Here is a 23,652-nt window from a genome sequence, read left to right on the forward strand (position 1 = left end):
CGCTGAATAGTTATTCCTGATACTAGAAATTGTTGCATGCAAATTATTTTATTAAACGTCAATGACTTCTTTATTTTATAATGGTTAATGAAGGCTATAAATTTAGAATCAGGTTTTATATAAAAGAGACCAGTTAATATATTTGTAAAAATAGCTCAAATCCATTAAGGTTTATGATTATATTTGGTAACAGGATTTTTTTTACAACTGAAATAACATTTCTCCTGAACAGAATATTTGGTAAACATTGATATTTGATTAAAAGATAGCTTACATCATTTCTGTAAGTTAAAATTGTTCTGAAAAAGATGTACTGCCCAATGATAAAATATTTTGAAATAACGAAAAAAAAAATCAAAACCAAATATCACTTGCATTTTCCCTAGCCCAAGGGTAGCATCATCTCATTTAATTACCAGAGACATCTATTGAGACATTATCCTTTCTTTGCACCTACCTGCACTCCCCAACATCGAGTCCTTTAGCAAGTCTTGTTGACTGTCTCTAAAACATCTCCCCAATCCATCTACGTTCTCCTTCTCATTGTACCAGACCTTTTTTACCTAAATGTTTTAACAGCTTTCCAAGTAAAATTAGTTCTTAGAGCAGCCAGGGCAGTTTTTAAAAAACATGTACCAGACAGTGTTACTCCCTTTTTTAAAACTTTCCAGTAGCTTTGCACTGCTTTAGAAAAAGATCCAGTTTCTTGATTTGGCCCATAAAGTGCTACATGATCTGGCTTGTCCTCACCTTGTGCTACTCCCCACCTCCCACACCATGCATGAATGTGCCAAGCTGTCACCAACTGCTGCCTCTTCCTAGAATGTCCCTCCCTCCATCTTTGCATGACTGGCTTCTTCTTGGTATTCAGGTCTTAGCTTAAATGTTAATCTCAGAGCTGTCTTTCCTTACCACCTTAATCTTTTTTTTTTTTCAATTGAGGTATAATTGACAGTGTTTGTATATATTGCAAAATGATCACAGTAAGGATGTCTAGTAAACATCCATCACCATACATAGTTACAAAGTTTTTTTCTTGTGATTAGAAATTTTAAGATCTGTTCTTAGCAACTTTCAAATATGCAATACGGTATTAATAACTATAGTCACAATGCTGTACATTATATTCCCATGACTTATATTTATTTTGTAACTATAAATTTGTACCTTTTGATCACCTTACCACTTTGTCACCAATTCATTCTGTTATATCATCCTCTTTTAATTTTGTTACATAAGATATTATTTTCTGATGTTTTCATTATTGTTGATTAAACATTTTTTTTCCTTCCTCAACTGGAATAAGCTCCATGAAAATAGAGATATTGAATATCACCACTGTTTCTTAGCACCTAGGAACAGTAACACATTGTAGTAGGCGCTAAATAAATATCCAAATGAATGAATACAATTAAAGAAGTTAAGTTTAAAATAACCTTGAGATATTATATTAAATATTTCCACAGGTTATTGTGGCAACCTAAAAAGCAATTACTCAACAGCTTTGGAAAACCTTATCACGTAGATATAAGAATGTACTTCTGTTCCAGTGGTTCCCTCTGCCTATAAGAAGCAATTCTAAGCTTTTCACAATCTGGGACCCAGACTACCTTTTTAGCTTTCTTTTCTCTTTCATACCCTCATCTCAACACAAACTCTTGTTCTTTTTATCACTGGCCTACTTACTCTTCTGGAAAATGTAACGTGCTTCCTAGTATATATGAAATGTCACCCCATCTCAGTGAAACCTTCCCTGTTGAACAGGAGAATTAACTGCTGTTTTTTTGTCCATGTTCCCCTTACTTGGACTGTTCTAGCCCTTAATGAGTATATTCTGACCTTATTCTGTGTGTCTGACATTTCTGCTCGAAGGTGTGCATTCTCTGAGAGCAGGGACTATAAATTTCCCATCTATTCATCGTCCCTGTATTGTAGCAGGCTCTGGAAACAGACCTCATTTCAAATCCTAGCAAATTACTAACCTTTCTAAGCCTCAGTTTCCTCAACTGCAAAAATGAGGCTAGTAGTAGTACCCTCATAAGATTGCTATAAGAAATAAATATGGTAATGTATATAAGAGCACTTAGCATAGAGCCGGACATAGAGTATGTACACATTAATTACTAGCCGCTGTTCATAATCACTGTTGAATGAAAGAAGCGAATTGATTGGCTTTTATCGTGTAATGTTTCTGAACAAGGTGAGTTCTCTTTTTGGCCCTAAATAAAGTGTAGTTATTGAGGGCTAGGGCTGGGCAAAAATTTGGGATGGGAAGCTAAACATGAGGGGGAATGTACTGTTGTGTATGTATATTTAAGACCAAAGCAAACCCCACTGTCCCCCTGAAATCTCAGACTTCTCTGCTGTATATTCCAGTGGCATTTATCTGAGTGGTATCTTTCTGGCTTACTCATATTTTTATCTTGTTTCTTTGTTGACTGTATGAATTTGTCCTGTCTACTTACAAATTCAGTAGATTCTTTAGTTCTTTCAGGAACAGGATATTGTTTTCTTCTGTGTTGGTTCATTCATTTCATTCAGATGGTTGGTTGATTTCCCAGCAGTAGTGTTGAGCACCCGTAGGCGTTGAGTGGTGCACAGGGTAAGCACAGTCTGCCGCCCTCTGGGTCCTGGCTGAGCTATAAATGTAAAGGACAGTATTGGTATTGTCCTGACTGAAACTGGGACCGGGTACCCAAGCTTAGGTGTAGGTAGTGAGAGGGTACTGGGTTGAATACTGACTTGAGGGATTTGGATTTAATCTTGTAAACAGCTGGCAAAGCCAGGAATTATTTTATTTAGGATCCTCGTAGAAAAGTGACCGTTGTATCTTAAGAAGATGTAGTAAAGTGATCGAAGCTTATCAGTCTGATACTGTTCACTGTGCTTGTCATCTGGAAAAATATAAACGTTCCCATTCACTGATAGGCACTAATAACCCTAGTGAAGACTTAGATGCAAATAAAACATTTGAGTGATATTAAAATGTTAAATATGTACTTACTGTGTTTAATAATCCTTGCCACACATTAGCCAAAAATGATGCAGTCTCTAGAGAGCAGGAAAAGAAATACGCAATTTGAGCTTGGCTGCTCAATGAATGCATCCTGATTCAACTGGCAGATGCTACAAGACTAATTGCTTACAAGATGATCGTAAGGTCTTCCAGTAGCTGGCTCTCACTGCCATCAGGCAAATAGCTTAGAGGGAGACAAACAGTTGCCTCATACAGCCATCCCTGGTAACATCTTCAGGAATGAACAGGTGCTTTCTTCTTTCAGCTGTGCCTTTCTCCCTGCTTTCATCTTAAAATGATGGACTTTCTCTACCAAGTGATCCTTTCCCATCTGTGAGCTCCCCTCCTATAGAATTGGACACTCCTTATTGATGTCGATATAATGAAGCACAATTACATGATATTCTTTCTGAATGGGCCTAATGATCATGAGGCTGTTCATTTCTCAAGGGTGCCACAGTTTTGCCTGCCATTGTGGTTGTTTTAGACATCTCCTGGTTTTACTTTGACTGTGATTATTTTTGTTTAAGCACTGAACGAGATGGAAGACATGGTTCAAGAAGATGGAGAGGTGACGGCTGAGAGTGAACATGAGGCTCCAGCTCACAGTCAGGCAGTTATTCCTGTGGACGTCGACGAGGAACAAGCAGGTAAGTGTGTGACTTCCCAGATTCATGGTTCTGAAAACTAGGGCCTGACTCTAATGAACAAAGTAAAACACTGAGAATGATTATTTTTTTCAACATTACAGCTAATGATGTGTTACATGCTGCTTATTTTTGACAAGGCCTGTATCACATTTTGATGTTCTTCTTGCTGTGCATGTGTATACATATCTCATTAAAGTTTGGTTTTGATTTTTTTGTAACTGTGGCAGCAACTCCTCTTTCTATATTGGTGTACACACGTGCATATTTGTGCATGTGTGTGTGTGTGTATTTGTGTGTGTGTGTGTGTGTGTGTAGAGAAAGAAAGCACTCAAATTATAGCTAGGAAAATAAACAACCTGATTAAATATTCTGCTTGTCCTCTCCCTTCATTTTGGTGGGGAGAAGGAGCAGTGGAGAGGTTGATTTGATTTAATAAACAGACCAAGATCTAGTCTCAGTTTGCCATTGGGTCACTTACGGCAGGCTAAGAGTCATATAGTACATAAAGATTACCTAATATAATCTTTCATCTTTACAGATGGGGAAACTAATATTCTTTCAAAAGTTTGAATGATTTACTCAAGACTGCTCAGCTATTGATCAAAGGACAGAATTGAGATGAGAACTCAAGTTTTCTCACTCCTGGTCTGTTCAAATGCTACCTTGTCTTTGAATTGAACATATTCTTTAACTGCTCTTGTTTTAAGTGTCTTACAGATGCAGTCACTTATTCAACAAATATTTATTGAGTGCCTACTCTGTGCCAGGCATTGTACAATGTGACAGGAAAAAGACAGGGAAGGTTCCTTGGAGCTTATATTTTATTGATGGAGCAGATATCAGTCACTTGTCCGAGAAAAGTGGGTTGTAAGAGCTGAAGGTTTACAATGTGTAATGCCAAGTAGATAAAACATTTTTGACATAAATGTAATCAAATAAGCAAACTGTAACATGCATCTAGCCTTTCAAGAACATGTCTGTGACATCCAATGCATTAGACCTATACTTAATTAAAGAATGCAGAGTTCTCACCAGTCCCATAGGTGTCAGAGGCTCATCTTCATTTGCTTTGCTTTCCATTCATACATTTGCAGAATTAGGAAAATATCTAGCCTATTTTTAAAATGATTATTATGACTCTTATTTTGATTATTTTTAGGATGATTATGTGACTCTTTCAAACAGTGAAGATCCTGAAGGGAGATGCCATATGCTCTTCTACTTTAATTTTCCTTTAGAGATATATAATGTTGGGTGGTATATTAATCATACTTAATGTTTACTTTAGAATTAAAATGTTTTCACAGTGTCTCATCCAAGTATATGCTCATTAAAATGAGTGATCAGGGAAGCTGCATAGAGCCAAAGCATCTCTGTGAGCCCACATCCCTGGAAACAGTACTTTGAGTGAGACCCTTCGTTGGGCAAAAAGTGACTGTTAGGCCTGTGCTCTTTTTTTAGGACCCAGCGGTCTTCAGCGTGTAGTAAAACCAACCCCAATTACTGTCCATGACTCAGAGAGTGACGATGAGGAAGACAGTCTAGAACTCCAAGAAGTCTGGATTCCTAAGAATGGTGCCCGGCGTTTCTCTGAGCGTGAAGAAAAAACCGGAGAGTCTGTACAGTCCAGGGAATTATCAGGTGAGAGACTGTGTCTTACTCTGACCTGTTAGTGAGAGTCACCATGAGAACAGACACACTGGCCTTTATATAATGGTGTCCCTGCCACAGCTTGTGGTGCAGTTAACATATCCTTACAAAACGTGACAGGAGGCAAGAAAGGCAGCAGCCCAAGCAAGAGAGGAAAATCTGGGTGGTGCTATCAAGGGCAGGTGCAGCACAATAAAAATATTGTGGAATTGGGGCTCAGGGAAGAGAAGATGTGAGGATTGTCAGTCCCACAGTGGAGGCTTTAGGAAGTTGTGGCATCAGAGTATCAGGGATTAGCAAGGGGCCTGTGCCTCACATAAAAGATGACAACTGAGTCATCCAGAGCAGTGAAAAACAACCATTCCCCAGTTGGTAATCTGTCCAGTTGTGTTTAGCGAATGTTGGTGGCTAGTTTGGTGCTTGAGGAAGTCCTAAAGTATGTTCTTACAATCCCTTATCTCCCTTTAAATCCAGTCAACAACCTTCTGCCATTTGCCTCACCAAGAAACTGTAATTCTCTTAACTTTTAGGTTTATACTTCTTTCCTTGTCTTCCCTTCTGTTTCCCAGAACCATATGCTTACCACTTTCTGCAAAGGATGAGGTTTTGTAAAATTGTCTACTTATTTTTCCTTGGGTACCCTACTCATTAATGTATCTGAATGTTTAGTATACATTTGTATACCTGTAACACTGAACCTGAAATATATACACACTTCAGTGTATGGTAAGCTCAGTTCTTTAGACTTGGAATAACTTACTAACCACTGACTGATTACTCAATTCTCATTTTATTCCTTTTAAGAAATTCAGATATCTTTATACTGTGATTGAAAGAGCTTTAATGGACACTGAAATTTAGGAAAAGTAATGTGACCAGCTGACTAACCTGATGTTTCCTAGAAAGTTTAGTTTCTGAATTTAGAAACCATATCTTCTGTCAGCCAGACAAAACCTTATTTAAGTATTCCTTTGTATATTCATTGAGGCTTACTGTGCCCCAGGTACTGTGTTAGGTGCTGTGAGGGGTGAGATGAATAAGTCTTGATATCTCTCTCTCTCTTTCTCTCTCTCTCTGTGTCCCTCTCTCTCACTGTCTCTCTGTCTCTCTCTCTCTGTAGTCTGGCTGAAGAGTCAGGTCAGAAACATAGATAACAATATTACAGGGCATATACTGCACTTGCTTTGGGGTGGGGTGCAGAAGAGATTGGACAGAGGTCCAAAGCAGAAGGACTGATGAGAGTAAAGGCTCCAAGGTAATAAGGCAGGGGTATATTCAAAGAAGAGTTTGGACTGGGGTGTAGAATGTTTATAGAGAAGACAAGAATGGAAAGTTGGTTTTCAGTTAGGTCACAGTAAGCCTTGAAGGCTGAGCTAAGGAGTATTGACCAGGTAGGCACTAGGGAGCCATAGAGAACTTTTGAGCAGCTGAGTGATGTGGTCACCATTTATACTTTAGGAAAATTAGTGTACATTGTTTCCTGTTCCAGATTTACTCTTGCCTTTTGTCCAGAATTTGTACTGAAATCTTTTCTTTTCCTCGGGCCATTCTTCTTTTTCTGTAAGCAGTAAGTGGAAAAGGCAAGACTCCACTTCGAAAGAGGTACAACTCCCATCAGATGGGCCAGTCGAAGCAGTTTCCCCTCGAGGAAAGCAGCTGTGAGAAAGGCTGTCAGGTCACCAGTGAGCAGATCAAAGCCGATATGAAAGCAGCTAGGGATATTCCTGAAAAGAAAAAAAACAAGGATGTTTATCCCAGCTGCAGCAGCACCACCGCCAGCACAGTGGGGAACTCCAGCTCGCACAGCGCTGCTTCTCAAAGCCCCGACTTTGTAAGGACGGTGAACAGCAGCGGCTCTTCCGAGCCTAGCCCTGCAGAAGTGGATGTGTCCAGGCAGTGTGTCTGCTCCCCCGGTGGGTCAGAGGACTCTGAGGCCGTGGAGGAGGGAGATGCAGAGAGTTCTGTCTGCCCCAGATGCTGCTGTCGCAGGCCCCAGGAATCCCAAAGGAGAACTAGCAGGTGTTCTGATGAGGAACGTCCTTCAACCAGCCGAGCCTGTGTTGTGAATGGCCCGGATGGTACGAGATCCGCCTTTTCCTTTAGGACTCTGCCACCAGGGGGGTCTTCAGGCCCAGCACATGATGAGAGGACTAATGGGAGTGGCTCTGGGGCTACAGGTGAGGACAGGAGGGGGAGCTCCCAGCCTGAGAGCTGTGACGTGCAGTCTAATGAAGACTACCCTCGGAGGCCCCTAACAAGGGCCAGGAGCAGACTCTCCCATGTACCGCTGGTATCTGAGTCAGGTATGACAACGCTGCCAGGATTAGCTACTGCAGGTTAGGACTTGAGAAGGGCATTTGTTCCTTCCATAAGTTTTCTTACATAAAGCCAGTTGGGCAAATTGATTTCTATGTTGGGGTTCCGTGCTCATACAGATTTTGAGCTCACTTTCAGCGATGGGGTGGGGGTGGGGAGCGGGTGGCATGTAAAACAGCTTGTAAAATACCAGCCAGGAGAGGCGCAGAGAGTTAAGCTTCTGAGAAGAGTGCGACTGTGTGTGTGTACTGACCTTAAACATGGCGCCAGTCCCACGTCTCACTCCCAGTATGTAAACTCTGCTCCCGTCCCACACTGCAGAGGCTTAACTCCTAGTGCAGTTTTAAAACCTTAGCCGAAAGGTAAGGACTGGAAGTTGCTGGGCCTGGGGGAGCCCGGCTTGCGGGTGCCCCCTCCCCCCCCCCCCCCGCCCCGCCTCTGTAGCCTTGAGTAATTTTCCCAAAGGCTAGTTTTGCTGCCAGTAGGCTTGCCAGGAGAAAAGCAGGTAAGTAAGTACTCTAGCTGAGAATCATTTTGGTGAAGATATCCTCAAGACACATATATGTATATAATTTCATTAATAACATTTAGGTGTATGCCGAGGCATGGGGTTTGGCGGGGTATGCACATTCCTTAATTATAATCCTGTTTATATTTCTGATCTTATTTTTAAATAATCTCTCCTGCCTTTATTAAGTCATGAATACCTGTCAATGAATAATAATACATTTTATTTTCTCTAAGCCTTACTCAATTTAAAAATCTTAAAATCAGCACCCAGTACATAGAGTGCCTTTTTATCTACTATTGCAATAAATAGAGCTGATTGAATCATGTGGAACTAAACTAACAAAAACAAGCTTTCATAAGATAAATAGGAGATATTAATTAATTATGTGCTAATTATCATAGTAGCCTAAGCTCATATTAAAGTATATGAGTTTTATTTGCAGATTTTATTATGCTTTGCAAACATCAGTTCTGCCGTGATGAAAATACTTTTCCCAGCTTGAATTTTATATGGTTTATCTCTTTCTTTATACATAACATAGCATTTACCATTTTAACTGTTTTGAAGTATATAGTTCATTGGCATTAGGTACATTCACATTGTTGTGGGACCATCACCACTATCTATCTCAACTTTTTCATCTTCCCACACTTAAAGTCTGTATCCGTTAAACAGAAACACCTCATTATGACACCCTTTGTTGTGTGGTTTTTCATATTTGTTAAGTCAGATCTACATGTTTACTTTTGTGATTTCATTATTTTTATGCTGTGGAAAGCCTTCCCTACACCTGGCTCAGATAACTGTTCACATCTTCTCATTCTTTTATTCATTTATTTGTTTATCTTAGTTTAGTTCTTTATCTTAATCTGTGGGAACTAATTTTATTTTTTATTACAAATTGTCACCAAGTTGTCTCAATACTATTTATTGACATCCATCTGTATGTCATTTTGAAATGCTCTTTTATCATGTACTTTGACCATACTGTGGTTTATCTCTGGGCATGCTGTCCTGTTCCAGTGTTCTGTCCTCTTTCATTACTCTTTTGCAAAATTTCCTTGGCTAGACATGCATTTATCATTTATTTTTATAGTTTTATTTTATAATAATTTTGTCAAGTTCCAGAAACAAATCTTTGTGTTTTGTTTGCAATTCCTTTACATTGATTGACTGAAAAGATAAGTGTCATTTTTACAGCTTTGAGTCTTCCTATTTAGGGACTATTTTGTCTTAATGTGTCTTGGTAAAGTTTTATAGTTGTTACTGTTTTGGTGGGCTTTGTTTTGTTTTTGTTTTTAACGTGGGTCCTTCACATTAACCATATTAGGGGGAGGGGGGTTAACTTCTTCTTTGCCTTATGTTCTGCTATTCCCTTTGTCATTTTCCTCTGACTTGTTTCATGACCAGAACCTTTTCTTAGGTTAAATAATTTCCTAGAATTTTTTTTAAAAATTCATTTATGTAGTGCTTTTTACTTTTTAAGATTAATTATATCTGTTGTCTTAATGATTTTTTTTTCCAATTTGAGAAGACTTCTAATGTATGTAGCTAATGTGTATATATATATGGTAGGTAAATTACTTGCTAATATTTTAAAACACAATACAAATGTCCATTTACTTTCAATAACAACTTTTCTGGAGAAATGTCAAACTGCTGATTTTTAAATTATCCAGGTCTCTTTTGGAAAGAAGAAGAAGTTATTTGGGTGGCTTTCAACTTGTTATTTTTAACCTAGCATGTTTTTGATATCTGTTGGCCATTCTGCTTTAAAAGTTTTAAGGAGGTAAATCCAAACTAATAAAGGAACAAACTTGATTGTTATGGATTTTTTTTTTAATCCCTTCAAAGAAAGTATTTGAATTTTTAATTTGGTTTTTGATTTACGGCCTTACGTAGTGTTAAAACCGTGTTAGAAGTAGTTATTTGTCTTGTGATTTCCTGTTTGGGGAATAAATGCCTGTAAGTTGTTCTTTTTACCCTTATTGTATAATACTTTATAAAATAAATATCACAAAAATAACGGGTTGTCGAAGAATAGCACTTAAGATGAATATGATATGGTTCTCATGAATACTGACCTCTTTCCTTGACACCCCATGACTGGATTGGTCTGCTTTTCTGTGTTTCTGTAGCATCTTGCTAATGTCAACTACACCGTGTGTTGTAATTCCGTGTGTTAATGTCTATTTTTCCAATAGACTGTGAGCTCCATGAGGTCAGGGACAGTGTCTGCTTGTTCACCATTATATTCCCAGCTTCTAGCACAATGTCTTACATTGTATGGGGCTCAGTGAATAATTGTGAACTTAATAAGTGGTAGGAGCCATCATATGAGGTATGTTGATGCTGGTGGATGTATGAAATCATTAAGGATTGTCCCTAAACAAAGAGTTACTGTCCCTAATAAACAGAGGGAGACATAAGAAAATAACAAACACAATGAACTCTGTTTTCTTTTTACATTGGGAAGCATTTGTTTTTCAAGATTATCTACATATAAAGTGTGACTCAGTCTTATAAACTTTTCTTAGAAAACAAACTGCCAGTTTGGGTACTCAGGAGACCAGGAAATTTAACTTTGAACCCCATATTCTGATCAGTTAAGGAGTAGGGGAGGGAAGCAGCCCATGAAGGTGAGAGGTTGGAAATTGGAGCATAGAAGGAGAATGCTAATAGAAGATTCTTGTTTGAACACTGTGATGAAGGAATGGACACAGACCTGTTTTTGTTTGTCTTCATTTTGTGGTACTGGGAGAGGGAACCAGGACCTATTATTGGTTGTAACAGGAGTATGAATTTTGGCTCTTGTATGAAATGGTGGCTGCTGTTAGAAGATTCCTTGTCAGTGAAGATAGATTGTTCGTGAAGCTCCTTCAGGAATACTGTGGAAGGTGGCCTTCAGTGGGTCACCTAGATCAGTAGTTTTCTCTTCCAGAAACCCAGTGTTTTGCTTGGGTTCAGGGTCCTTGGAGGAAGTTTGATGGATAAAACTCTTGGGCTCCCTTTTAGGCTTCAACCAAATTAGCTGCTTTCAATTGTTTTATAATAAGATTTCACAAAGATTTCGAATGGTGGAGGAAAGGGTTCTGGTGTATTGAAAAAAAGAAAAAAACAACAAACACTTGAACTAGATCTCTATAGAGTCTCTGTCTAACTCCAAGCCTTTGGGAATTTGCAATATTTGTACCTCGTTTCCCTATCTTTCTTTGTAATCTTTCATGTTTGAAGTGAGAGCGTTAACCAAGTGGTAACCCTGTAATCTAGTAGTGGTAGCAGTGCGCAGTATGGTGGCATTTAATTCGTAAAGGTCAACCTTTTTTCATTCAATATATGCTCTGCTACAGAGTGACTCTCAAAATGAAGACAGTGACTTTTAGTGTCTTGTCTTGGAATATATATGTGCTTGTTAAGTTTTTGAGGTGAATTTAGAACTTGTATTTAAATAATATCAACATAATATTTGTTTTTATAATAAACTATAACGTTTTAGAACAGTACTAGTAAATGAATTAGGGCCATACTAGGCAGGGTTTGGCAGATAAATGATTGCAGGTTTTCTAGCATACTGATAAATACATTGGCAAACTGTTCTCCCTTCCCGTGTCTCAGTTTACTTATTTGTAAAATAAAGAGAATAATCTATCTCAGAGGGCTGGTAAGAGGATTAAATTAGTTAATACGAGTAAAACCCTGAGAGCAGTGCCTGATACACAGTAAGCACTCAGTAAATATTTGCTGTTATTGTTATTACATTGACGTATCTATGATGCATTCATTCATTCAGTGAATGTTGAGTGCCAGTTCATTCAATAAATGTTCATTTTAGCTCATTGCTAGCGGCTGACATTGATACGAAGATGAAATGACAATGATGTTGTCTTCAAGGAGCTTTTAGTTTAAATGGAGAAATAAAACAGACATACAGGGAATTACAGAACCACATATGATGTTTGAGGATACAAGTGACTTACTAGAATAGGTGGCATTTAAGCTGGACCTTTCAGGGATGGGTAGTATTTCAAAAAGTAAAGTCAGGAAAGGTATTCTGGGCAGAAAAAGCTAAAACAATTAATGGCTTCAGAGGCATTGGCAATGGGAGATGACTAGGATATGGTATGGAATAAAATTGAGAACATTTGGGGCTACAGCATAGCTCCAAATGTCAGGCATTGAAATGTATTCACTAAGCAGTAGTAGTCAATGCTTTTAAGTTGTTTAGCAGGAAAGCGGTGAGTTTAATCTACCAGTAGTAGTTAGGATGGGTTGAGTGCCTGGAGACGATAATGTTGATTAGACTGTTGGAATGGGCCAGGTGTGAAGAGCGCAGTGTAACATTTGATGTTGATATGTTTGAGACAACGGAAGGTGATCTTGTTTTGGAAGAGGCAATTGGAAATGGCAGTCTGACTGTATTCCTTTGGGAACCAAGTAGTAGAATTGAGAGTTTCCTTGGTGGAGTTTATACATATGCAGTTGAATGTGCTCTCTTTGAAGGAAAGACAGCAAGGCTAAAATTTGGATTTTCCTCTCGCCTTTTTTAGAGGTTGCCAAAACAAAGCCACGTCATGCCATGAAGCGGAAGCGGACAGCAGATAAGTCCACCAGTACCAGTGATCCTGTGATTGAGGATGACCATGTGCAGGTGAAGGAGAAAATCATTGCTTATCTTTTGGTCCAGCCAAGTTCCTGAATAATGTAAAGGAACCGAAGTTCCCATCTACATAGTTTCTTTGCCCTAAAGAGAAGAGACTGGTAGTAGTTGCTTCTCACTTGTGCCAGTGAAAACACTTAAGCTTTAAAAAAAAAAAAGAACGAAAGTACAGGAAGATACATCTTTTAAATTTTTCTTCTTGTAGGTCCTTGTATTAAAATCCAAAAATCTTGTTGGAGTCACTATGACCAACTGTGGAATCACAGATCTAGTGCTGAAAGACTGTCCCAAGATGATGTTTATCCATGGTATGTATTTAGGCCCATGTCATATAAGAGCATCATGATTGAGTTTAAAGAATTAAAGTCTCATAAATACTACAGTAACATTACTATATTACTTTTTCAAAAGAATCATTATTAGATTTTTCTATTTCTGTCCTCATTCTGTAGTTCTCAACTAATTATTCAATCGTATTTACAAGGGACCATGTGCAGAGACTTGGTTCATCTTTTAATATATAGCCTCTCCTCCAGTTTCCTCCAAATGATAATTACAACCTGATCTGACAGAGGTTAAGTTAACAGCATATATGGGCTTTGGAGTCAAGTAGACCTCACCTTGAATCCTGTCTTTGCCATTTTCTAGCTGTGTGATGTTGGACATGTTTTATGTGTGTTTTGGGAGGAGGAGGGAATAGTGACTGAGCTGTAAGTGCTTAACAGCTCTGGATTTGATTGATATCATCAATCATAACCTCAATTCATGGCACATTATCCTTAGTCCAAGCCCCACTTTTCTTTTCAGTCCCATTTGTCCCTCATTGCCAGTCCCATCGGCTCCCATCATCTGTAGTCAGGTATTTAATATATGTCCTTTCAGTCTATCTTTCATGTCTTTTTTTATAGACATGTTTGTCTCTGAACAAATAATAGGGTATTATTTTGTGTGAGTTTTTAAAATTTTAGATACATAATATGTCTCATACATGATCTGTTTATTTTTCCATTATTATTCAAATTTATATTTTTGATACCTATCCATATAAAATTATGAAGAACTGACTTGTTCCTTGCCTTGTGCAGTTTATATGTATTCTGCATTCATTTTTTTCAGTGTGTGAAGTATACATAATTTTACTTACCTTATAAAGCATTTGTGAAGGTTAAATGGAGTGACTGATACATGCACACACGTGTGTATATGTGGATGTATGTACCTACACATAAACACAGTAGAGGGTCTGACCTCTAGTAAAAGCCTAGTAAATGTTCATTTGTATTAGTATGGCAAAAAAATATTTAGGGGCTTTCTATTTTTTGCACTTCTCCAATACTGGTAGTAAATAAAACAAGGAAATCCTTACCAAACATTTTGTCATAAACTAGGAAAATCCCAAAAAGGAGAGATAAAATTGAAATTTAAGCACTACCTCTCTCTTGAATTCTAGAAGACTCCAGACATGGGGACCCCAAACCCCGTGTTCACCCTTACAAGGTGGTACTTTATTTCATGTTGAAGTGTCCCCCTAAAATGGAACAGGGTTCCTTCAAAAGCTCAGAGATCATAGCAGCAGCAGAGCCCAGACTAGCATAAGAGCTTTCAGTGTGTCAGCACTCTACTCTCCGAGGTCTGAGACTCTACCTTCGGACTCTGCTGGTTGACTTCTCATTCCTGTCTCTATTCTGAGCTCTCTGAGAATCTGACTGGTTTTCACCTCTGCACTTGACTTTGATGATTCTCTCTATATCTTCTCTAACATTAGTGGTGGATCACATGGCCTCAGGCCCAATCTTTTCTCCTTAAACCAAATTTTTTAGCTCAGCTTATTGTGGGACAGAAGAGCTTAGATAAGAAGCTCAGTCCCTAGACACCCACTGATGGATGGGTTGTCTGTTAACGGTGGATGAGATGACTAAATGAGATGAGAACTGACCTTAGCCAAGTCTGGTTTTACAGCAGGGAACCATTGAACCCTTATCGCCATCTAGTCCTCTCTTCCCTCTTTTCCTGTCCCCAACACTGCTTCCTCTTCCTCCTGCCATGTCACAGGAGAAAATGAGTCTGAAAGGCATAAGACTTGGTCAGTGTTCAAACATCAAAATTACAGGGCTAGATTGCTCAGTAAGATGATGACATTTGGATCAAGGATGTTACAGAACATGTCTTTATGAAATGTTAAAAAGATCAGGCATGTTGGCCTTATGGATAGAATATCTTTGATCTGATTCTGTCTCTTGAGTTGGACCAGGTTGAAATCTATGGTAAAAACTGGATCAGATTGAAATGTGAGATTAAAAATAAGGAAGGGGATATTTTTCTGAAGTTGGTATACTGTTGTAGTTAAATGTGTCTGTTATATCACAATTACTTTTCTCTATAACCTCAATATTTTGTATGTTAAACGGGAAGAATATTTAATCATGTTTCAGACCAGCACTTTCAACAGAACTTTTTGCAATGATGGAAATGTTCCATATCTGTACTGTTCGATATGGTAACCACTGGCTACTTGTGACTGTTGAACGTTTGAACTGTGACTAGCGTGTGAGGAACTAAATTATTAATTTTATTACATTTCAGTTAATTTAAATTTAAATAGCTACAGGTGGCTAGTGGCTACCACATTGGACTGTACAACTTTAGACCAAAGTATCCAAATATTTCTGGGTCTTTTTTTTAAGATTCTGGTTTTATACTTGAGGTAAGAATTAAAATCAACACTGCTCATTTCCTGTGGGTGAATGTAAGATAACATATGTGAATTATCCCAGGAACCATTACCCATAAAATTGTATAACTCAGTAGTTGCTGTCATTCATTCTCTTCAATATGTATTTCCTAAACAGTTCTTATATTTAGGCAACTCATTCTCTGGAATTTGAATTTCTTGCCAGTAACATCTTAGATAGGAAAAGGTATCTCCCTTCTAGCATGAGGGTGACTGCCTTCTTTTGAACAGGACAGAATCATATTTTCAAGTCATTTTGATGACTGTCAGTTGTCCTTTGCACTAGTACTTGACCTATGTCAAAGATGTTTACATCTGCAGTATTTTATGCTAATAAAAGGTATGCCAGTCCTCCAAAGAGGATTCCAAATAGGGTATACGTTGCTCTATTATTTTGTATAAATTATTTGTAGAGCTTACCATTGTTTTCATTTTGTAGCTACCAGGTGCAGGGTACTGAAACATTTAAAAGTAGAAAATGCACCAATTGTAAACCGATTTGACTATGCACAATGCAAGAAACTGAATATGGATCAGGTACTAGACCAGATACTAAGGATGCCTCCTGAGAGAAACCGTATCATATACCTACGCCCCATGCAGCAGGTAACGAGCTCTGCTTCTTTTTGGTGATCACATATTGCAGTGATATTTTTATTTTAGTGTTCAGCCTTTTTGAAATTGGCTTTTTATTCATTTGCTGAACCCACAGTAATGATTCTTTAGATTCTACAGTTTTTTTAACCAGCCTAGACTACCTTGCCAACCTTCTTCATCAGTGCTTCTCTGATAGATTTTGTGGGCTTTTAGCAAGTTATATGATGAGGGAAGTTGTTATACAGCAAGTTTTATACTTATTAAAAGTTGCCTGTGGTGAAGAGCACAGACTCTGGTTTCAGACTTCCTGGTTCCAGTTCTGGTTCACTGACCTGTAGCAGATTACTTAACTTCTATGTCTTAGTTTCTTCATCTCTAAAATTAGAAGAATAAAAAACCTGCCGTTACTGTGATGGTTAAATTAATACATGTTAAGTGCTAGAACAGTTGCTGGCATGTACTAAGCAATCATATGATAGTTGCTGTTACTATTATCATCATTATTATTAGAGTAAACTTTTTATAGTATCTATGAGATGATGGCTGTTAGCTGAACCTATTGTGGTAAACATTTCACAATATATGTAAATCAAACCACCATGCTGAAGATATGGCATGTATATACAATGGAATATTACTCAGCCATAAAAAGAAACAAAATTGAGTTATTTGTAGTGAGGTGGATGGACCTAGAGTCTGTCATACAGAGTGAAGTAAGTCAGAAAGAGAAAAACAAATACTATATGCTAACACATATATATGGAATCTAAGAAGAAAAAAAAAAGATTCTGAAAAACCTAGGGGCAGGACAGGAATAAAGACACAGACGTAGAGAATGGACTTGAGGACACGGGGAGGGGGAAGGGTAAGCTGGGACAAAGTGAGAGAGTGGCATGGACATATATACACTACCAAATGTAAAACAGATAGCTAGTGGGAAGCAGCCGCATAGCACAGGGAGATCAGCTCGGTGCTTTGTGACCACCTAGAGGGGTGGGATAGGGAGGGCAGGAGGGAGGGAGATGCAAGAGGGAAGAGATATGGGAACATATGTATATGTATAACTGATTCACTTTGCTATAAAGCAGAAACTAACACACCATTGTAAAGCAATTATACTCCAATAAAGATGTTAAAAAAATCCAACAACATCATGCTGTATACCTTAAAGGTATACAGTGATGTGTGTCAATTATTTCTCAATAAAACTAGGGGAAAAAAGAGTAACATCGTATGTAAGACTCTGTGCTTGATGTCAAAAGAAGGTTTAAAGGAAATATGAACCTTTGCAGTCAGTGTTTGAACCTGGCCTCAAAAGAATCATTTCAACACACAAATTGCTTATTGAGTGTTTATAATTTGCTGGGGCTGAAAAATACACAGGACATCATCCTTCTTGAGAGGTTTGCCTTTCCACAAAGGGGGTAGACATATATGTCATTAGGATGACAAAGTGGGATTTCGTAAGTAAAATAGGGATGAGGGCATTCCATGAGAAGAAAGCAATGTGAACAAAGGTTACAAGGGGGCAAGGAAGTGTGTTCTGTCTTTAGGAATGGACAGTAGTCCAGTTATAATGGGGTATATGGTACTACACATTCACAGTTCTATAGTGCAGTCAAAATTTAAACCTGTAAAGGATATATTCAGAAGTGGATTGCTGGGATCAGTTACCTGAATCCAGATTCTCTGGTTTAATTCACATTTATATAACAGTGAGATGTAAATTGCTGAGCTTGCTAAACAGTTGAATTTGCTAAACCTCATCCCTAGCATGGCAAGCTGTGTTCAGGGTGGAATGTGACTCTCTGATTTTCAAATCAGCCAAAGATTTAAAAACTGAGGTCCCAAGGAAAGATTGTTCAAGCCCTAGGAGATAGATTTCTAAGGCATTCCCTTCCTTGGTCCAAAATCCTCTCTCTCATGTTTTCCACAGGTGGACACACTAACGTTGGAGCAGAAGCTATTTAGTGGTCCCTACCCCTATCACATCTGTATTATCCATGAATTCAGTAACCCTCCCAATGTCCGGAACAAGGTGCGCATTCGCAGCTGGATGGACACGATAGCAAACATTAACCAGTAAGTTATCTGCAGCCCCTGACGACCTTCTAAGTCAGTTCCCAGAGCAAGGATGCCCAGAAACAACAAATCCTAATTATTTTTTATTTTAAATGATTTCATCTGGGCTTTTCAGGCACTGAAACATGAAATGTAATGTGAAAAAAAAGGGAAATGAGGACTTAAAACTAAAATGCGTACATATATATTTGTAACTTTTTATTTTCAAACTTAGAGAAAAGTCACAAGAACAGACCGTACATGTACATTTAGTTTCATTCCTTTAGCCTTACAGCATGGAAGAGAGATCATATTAAAGATTTTAAAACTGTGATGTCTTACATCATCAGAAAATTTGACTTTTTATGCATTTGTTATTTTAATATTTTATTTGAGACCTTCATTAGAATCTAGGCATGACACATTTTGATAGTTCCTTTCTAACCTACATCCCAACATTATTTTCAGTTTTATAATTTTTATTTAATTTTTCTTGTTGCCTCCAGAGAGCTCATTAAGTATGAATTCTTCCCTGAAGCCACACGAAGTGAAGATGACTTAAAGAAGTATCCCAAGTACCCATGGGGTAGAGAAATCTATACTTTAGAAGGTGAGCATTTATTTGTAAATGGTTGGAAAGCTAAATAGCTGTTAACTAATTAGATGGAGAGACATGTCTTAGGGAAGATTGGAGTAGGAGCCTAACAGTTTGTCAAAATAATGGGAATATTGAATATCTGCAGGTAGCAGGGACCAGATAAATAGTGCTCTCCCTGTATGAGTCTTTACCATCCCTAAAATAATCAGCAGTATTGAAACACAAAAAGTGAAAGAAAATTGAAACTTGCTATACAGTTTGAAAGTTGCAGTGACTTGAGGGAACCTGTGTCAGCCCCTGTATTTTGTGTGTATATATATGTACACATATATAGAGAGGGAAACTGAGGCTTAATGGAAGCAAAGGATGACCAAAATCACATGACTAAATAGTAGCAGAGCTAGAATTGGAATTTATGTCTCTGGTGCTGCTTTCAAAATACTAACAGCGTTCGGCCCTATCGTTACTTCCACCCCAGTAGCACTATTGATCTGTCTTCTTTTAGGTGTTGTGGATGGAGCACCGTATTCCATGATTTCTGACTTCCCTTGGTTGAGATCACTACGGGCAGCAGAACCCAACAGCTTTGCCAGATATGATTTTGAGGATGATGAAGAAAGTAATTATGTCCTGACTTGATTTTTATTCTCTAGTTTGAGGTTATCCTACGGTGTTAGATACTTAGTATTTTGTCTGAGTTACGAGCGGCACAGCTTTTTATCACTTCCCATATAAATGTTTTTGCTTTTTGTTATTGTTTGGTTCACCCCTTGCTAAAAAAAACAGCTCTAAATGTATACAATAGATAACCAGTTGACTTACTAGGGATATATGAAGGTTGGTGGAAAGGATTCCTTCAGACAGATTGTCCTACCTAGATTTTTTTATTACCTAAATGTTTATAATCTTGTTACTCCTTATTGAAGAATTTGGTCAACTATATTGTTTCAAAACTGTTCCTGTTATACTAATTATTCTGCTACTTATGAGCTGCTTGTTGTTGGGTAGCATGTGGGAACTTATGATTTAGGTACGGATACTTGATGGGGGAACTTGAAGGAACTCTGGAATATAGTTCTTCTAAGTGTTAACACCCTTGAATATCCATTTGTAGGAAGTTTAAAAAAAATATTTTAGGAGGAACTGGATTTCATAAACTACATGTATATATATATGACTTACCTCTCTGGTGCATTTTTCACCTTGGGCCTTTAATCATGTGTGCTCTTTTTGGCATCAAACATAGTATATAACCAAACTGATGGGGACCCATTCCATGAAATATACATACATTAGTTACACTGCATCAGAGTATACAGGCATATCTCATGGACCAGCTAAATCAGAGTGGCTTTCCATATGATTCTGATAATCTTGTTTCCCCTTTTCTTTCTAATTTCCAAGGCACCATCTATGCTCCTCGAAGGAAAGGGCAGCTGTCTGCAGACATCTGTATGGAAACAATAGGAGAGGAAATTTCAGAGATGCGTCAGATGAAGAAGGGTGTGTTTCAGCGAGTAGTGGCAATTTTTATCCACTATTGTGACGTCAATGGAGAGCCTGTTGAAGATGACTACATTTAACTGGTCCCTCCTCTTTCCAGCTATTCTGGCAGTAAGCTGCTGGGGCCATCCAGCTGCCAGAGAGCTTCACAGACCTTGGGGCATGCAGTTGGGAGGCTCCGGCGCATTTTGGTATATAGGAAATGTATAAGGAACATTGAAGTTGTATACAAAGATTTGTACATAGAGGAAATACACAAAGATACTTCCTAAGTACCAACTTTATATGATATGTTTATACAATTTAATTTAAAAATTCATTTTAATGAAGGCAGAGAATTGGAAAGAGTTCATTTTGTTCATTTTTCCAGACTTAGTTCATAAAGTGTCACTTTCTGGCTGAGCCCCTGTTTACTATATTCTTAATCATCACTGTCACGCCCTTAAATCTGTGCCTTTTTCTTCTCGAGCAGAGCTGTTTGAGTAAACCTGTTGAAGCGTCTTTTTGTCTCTTGTGCTCTTTTTGTGTTACTACTAAAACTCCAACTAAACCCTATGGTCAGAGGTGGCTGTATGTTTGTTTCTGTACAAAATTGTGGTTCTTTTTCCTCTTGGTATTGTAGTTGCCATATTTCTCAAAATGAAGTAAAAAAAAGACTCATGGGTTTAAAAAAAAAACTGAGTTTGAGGGGGAAATGGAAAAGTTTCCAAAGCATTTCTAGTTATTTATTTCCATATTGTGTATATGCTTTATCTTGAATATAAAAATAAAAATTTATTAAAAACTTTTTTCTTGCCTTGGAACGGAATCCCTCATTTTAAAGAAGAAGAGTAGCAAATACTACACAGAAAAGGAATGTGTAGTTGTGTCTAAGTAAGATTTCAGTGTAATCTAATCTCTGATCTCTTTTTTTAAAGTTCTGTGGCTGCAAGATGTTTAACTCACAGAACTCTTTATGACAGAACACTGGGAACAGCAGAATTTCCCCAAATGTCTGGTCTTTAGGAGATGGCCTTTCTCCTTTCTCAAGGAGAGAAATTCACCTGATATATGGCAGTGATAATATGCAGTATCATAGTGTCAGGGGTTAAAGCAAAAAAAGCTTCAGAGCAACACCTGTGTTTGAGGGCTGGCTTTGTCACTTGCTAGCTGAGTGAACTCAACAAATTGCACAAACTGAAGTTCTGTGGAAATACTTTAGAAACTCTTCCCAAATAGAATATGTAATTATGGTCTGTATGAGGTGTAAGGGTCCAACCCCTTCATTTACAGGGGATTAATTGAAACCCAGAGGGAAAATGGCTAACCCACAGTCAGGGGCTGGTTGAGGCCAGGCGGGATAAGAATTCAATGCCTAATTCCACCAGGCTGCCTCTACCTTCATCATTAATATTCATAGAAATGCAAGGAGCCAGCAAGTATTTCCCAACAAACACTCACAGTATGAATGATAATCCGTTTCTTTCCTCAAAGTTCTCTGTTTTCCAAGACTTTAAATTCACCTATTTACATTAGGAAGAATGTTTGGTGCTGCATTCAGTCATCTCTTTATTACCTTGTTTTTAACTCAGCTCACCTCTCTTCTAATTAAAAGAGTGTGTTCCACTCTCCAGGTTAAAACTCTGATCACTAAAAGGTGGGAAACAAATTACGGGACATTCTAGATATTTCAAAGTAATATAGACCCTCAACTCTCAGCTAAGACTCCATCTAAACCTGTTTTTTTCACTGTAACCATAACCAAATCATCTAAATAATGTTTAGATTTAAGGCCACTAGAGGCCACTGCTCTCTAATTTTTGTTGGTTTGTCTATCTCACTGTCTCAACCTGATCCACTCTAAAATCATTCTAAAGATGCCTAGACTGCAACAACTAAAAAAACGAAACTTGATAGATGCATTTGGTAAATGTCTATGGAATGAATGGCTGGACAGTGATTGCTCTACAGCAGCTGTCGGCACACTTTTTCTGTGCAGAGCCAGATAGTAAATATTTCAGGCTCAACTATGGCAACCACTCAGCTCTGATGTTGTAGTATGAAAGCAGTCACAAAGGAAACATCAAGGAATGGGCATGGCTGTGTTACAATAAAACTATTTTTGGAAACAAATTTGAGTTTCACATAATTTTCACGTCACAAAATACCTTTTGTTTTCCAACCACTTAAAAAAGTAAAAACCATTCTTAGTTTACAGATTGGAGGATTTGGCCCCTAGGTTGTCATTTGCCCACACCTACTTGCCATAGGGAACTGAGTTGTAGTGTCTGGCACATTTTTTAAGGACCTTAAGAAATGTTTCATGGATGGATTACTGAATTAATGTCAAATTTAGAGAATCATGTCTCTCTTACAATGCTGCCAGGTGTGTGAGTCCTAACAATCTTTCTAAATAATAACTGGCGCCACAATTCTCCCAGGAACTTCATATTTGGAATCAGAAAATCTGGGCTCACATTCTGACTCCCTCAGACGACTGCTGGATGACATGGATGGTCATAAGCCCTACTCTGGAGCCTCAGTTTCCTCATCTGTAAAATGGCCCGGACCAACACACCCACCCCACAGGGCAGCTGTGAAGGTCCAATGAGAGCCTTCAGTAAACTGAACGATGAGATGCAAGTGGAGGTAGTATTGCTTCCACCATAATTCCCTTTATTATGAAAGGGTTATCTTCTTTTTTTTAACTAATCTTCCTATAACCTTCCGTTCCTTAGACCAGATCCCAGGATGGTAGGAAACAGAGATAGAACTGGTGAGGAAGTAACGATACTGTGAAAGCATTTTTAAAATCATTTACCAAGTGCTTTCCATATACATCCTCATACCAACACTTTAAAATATGTATGATCATTATGTCCCCCACTTCACTGTTGGGGAAACTAGGGTGTAATAGGTTAAATATCTTGCTTACAAACACAATTCTAAAAAGTAGTGGAAGCTGTCTGACTCTAAAGCCTGAGCAATTGAGCAAAGTGGCTTAGTTCCTCAAAGGGAGGGAAGAGACCATGTGAGGCCCATCGGAGGGCGGGCCTTCCCCCCTGGGAAGCTGCCCAGTCAGAGTTCCTGCTGCCGCTTCAACTTGAAACAACTCCAGCTGACCTTCGCATGGTTAGTACAGTCCCAAAATATGGAGGCTGCTGATTTTCTGATGCAGGCCTCAAATGCGCCACTCAGACACGGGATGCAGTAAAAACATAAGAGAAACAACACTGCAAACTATACAACGTCTACCGTATGAAATACACAGCCACTAAAGAGAATGAATAAAAATCACGTATTGATGTGACATGATGTTGAAGGTATACCTTTGCAAAGGCAAGTTGCAGTTGTTATATACTGCATCATCTCATTTATATACA

At 38.3% G+C, this 23,652-nt stretch overlaps 1 protein-coding gene across 6 annotated transcripts in view; it reads left to right on the forward strand.

The window, feature by feature from the left end:
• FBXO38 (F-box protein 38) overlaps positions 1 to 20,791 on the forward strand; it is a 52,338-nt gene extending 31,547 nt beyond the window's left edge. For 2 of the 6 annotated variants that reach the window (XM_059917426.1, XM_059917427.1), the window contains exons 13-22: positions 3,547 to 3,666; positions 5,128 to 5,307; positions 6,882 to 7,619; positions 12,691 to 12,791; positions 13,006 to 13,108; positions 15,971 to 16,137; positions 18,065 to 18,210; positions 18,696 to 18,799; positions 19,293 to 19,406; positions 20,192 to 20,791. In XM_059917426.1, the coding sequence (XP_059773409.1) occupies positions 3,547 to 3,666; positions 5,128 to 5,307; positions 6,882 to 7,619; positions 12,691 to 12,791; positions 13,006 to 13,108; positions 15,971 to 16,137; positions 18,065 to 18,210; positions 18,696 to 18,799; positions 19,293 to 19,406; positions 20,192 to 20,370 (1,952 nt within the window). In that variant the 3' untranslated portion in view covers positions 20,371 to 20,791. The remainder of the gene's footprint in view (positions 1 to 3,546; positions 3,667 to 5,127; positions 5,308 to 6,881; positions 7,620 to 12,690; positions 12,792 to 13,005; positions 13,109 to 15,970; positions 16,138 to 18,064; positions 18,211 to 18,695; positions 18,800 to 19,292; positions 19,407 to 20,191) is intronic. The other 4 variants (XM_059917429.1, XM_059917428.1, XM_059917430.1 and 1 more) reach the window with 4 other exon arrangements.
• Positions 20,792 to 23,652: the final 2,861 nt, after the last annotated feature.

Source organism: Balaenoptera ricei, chromosome 3 (genome assembly GCF_028023285.1).
Source record: "Balaenoptera ricei isolate mBalRic1 chromosome 3, mBalRic1.hap2, whole genome shotgun sequence".
NCBI classification, from domain to species: Eukaryota; Metazoa; Chordata; class Mammalia; order Artiodactyla; family Balaenopteridae; genus Balaenoptera; species Balaenoptera ricei.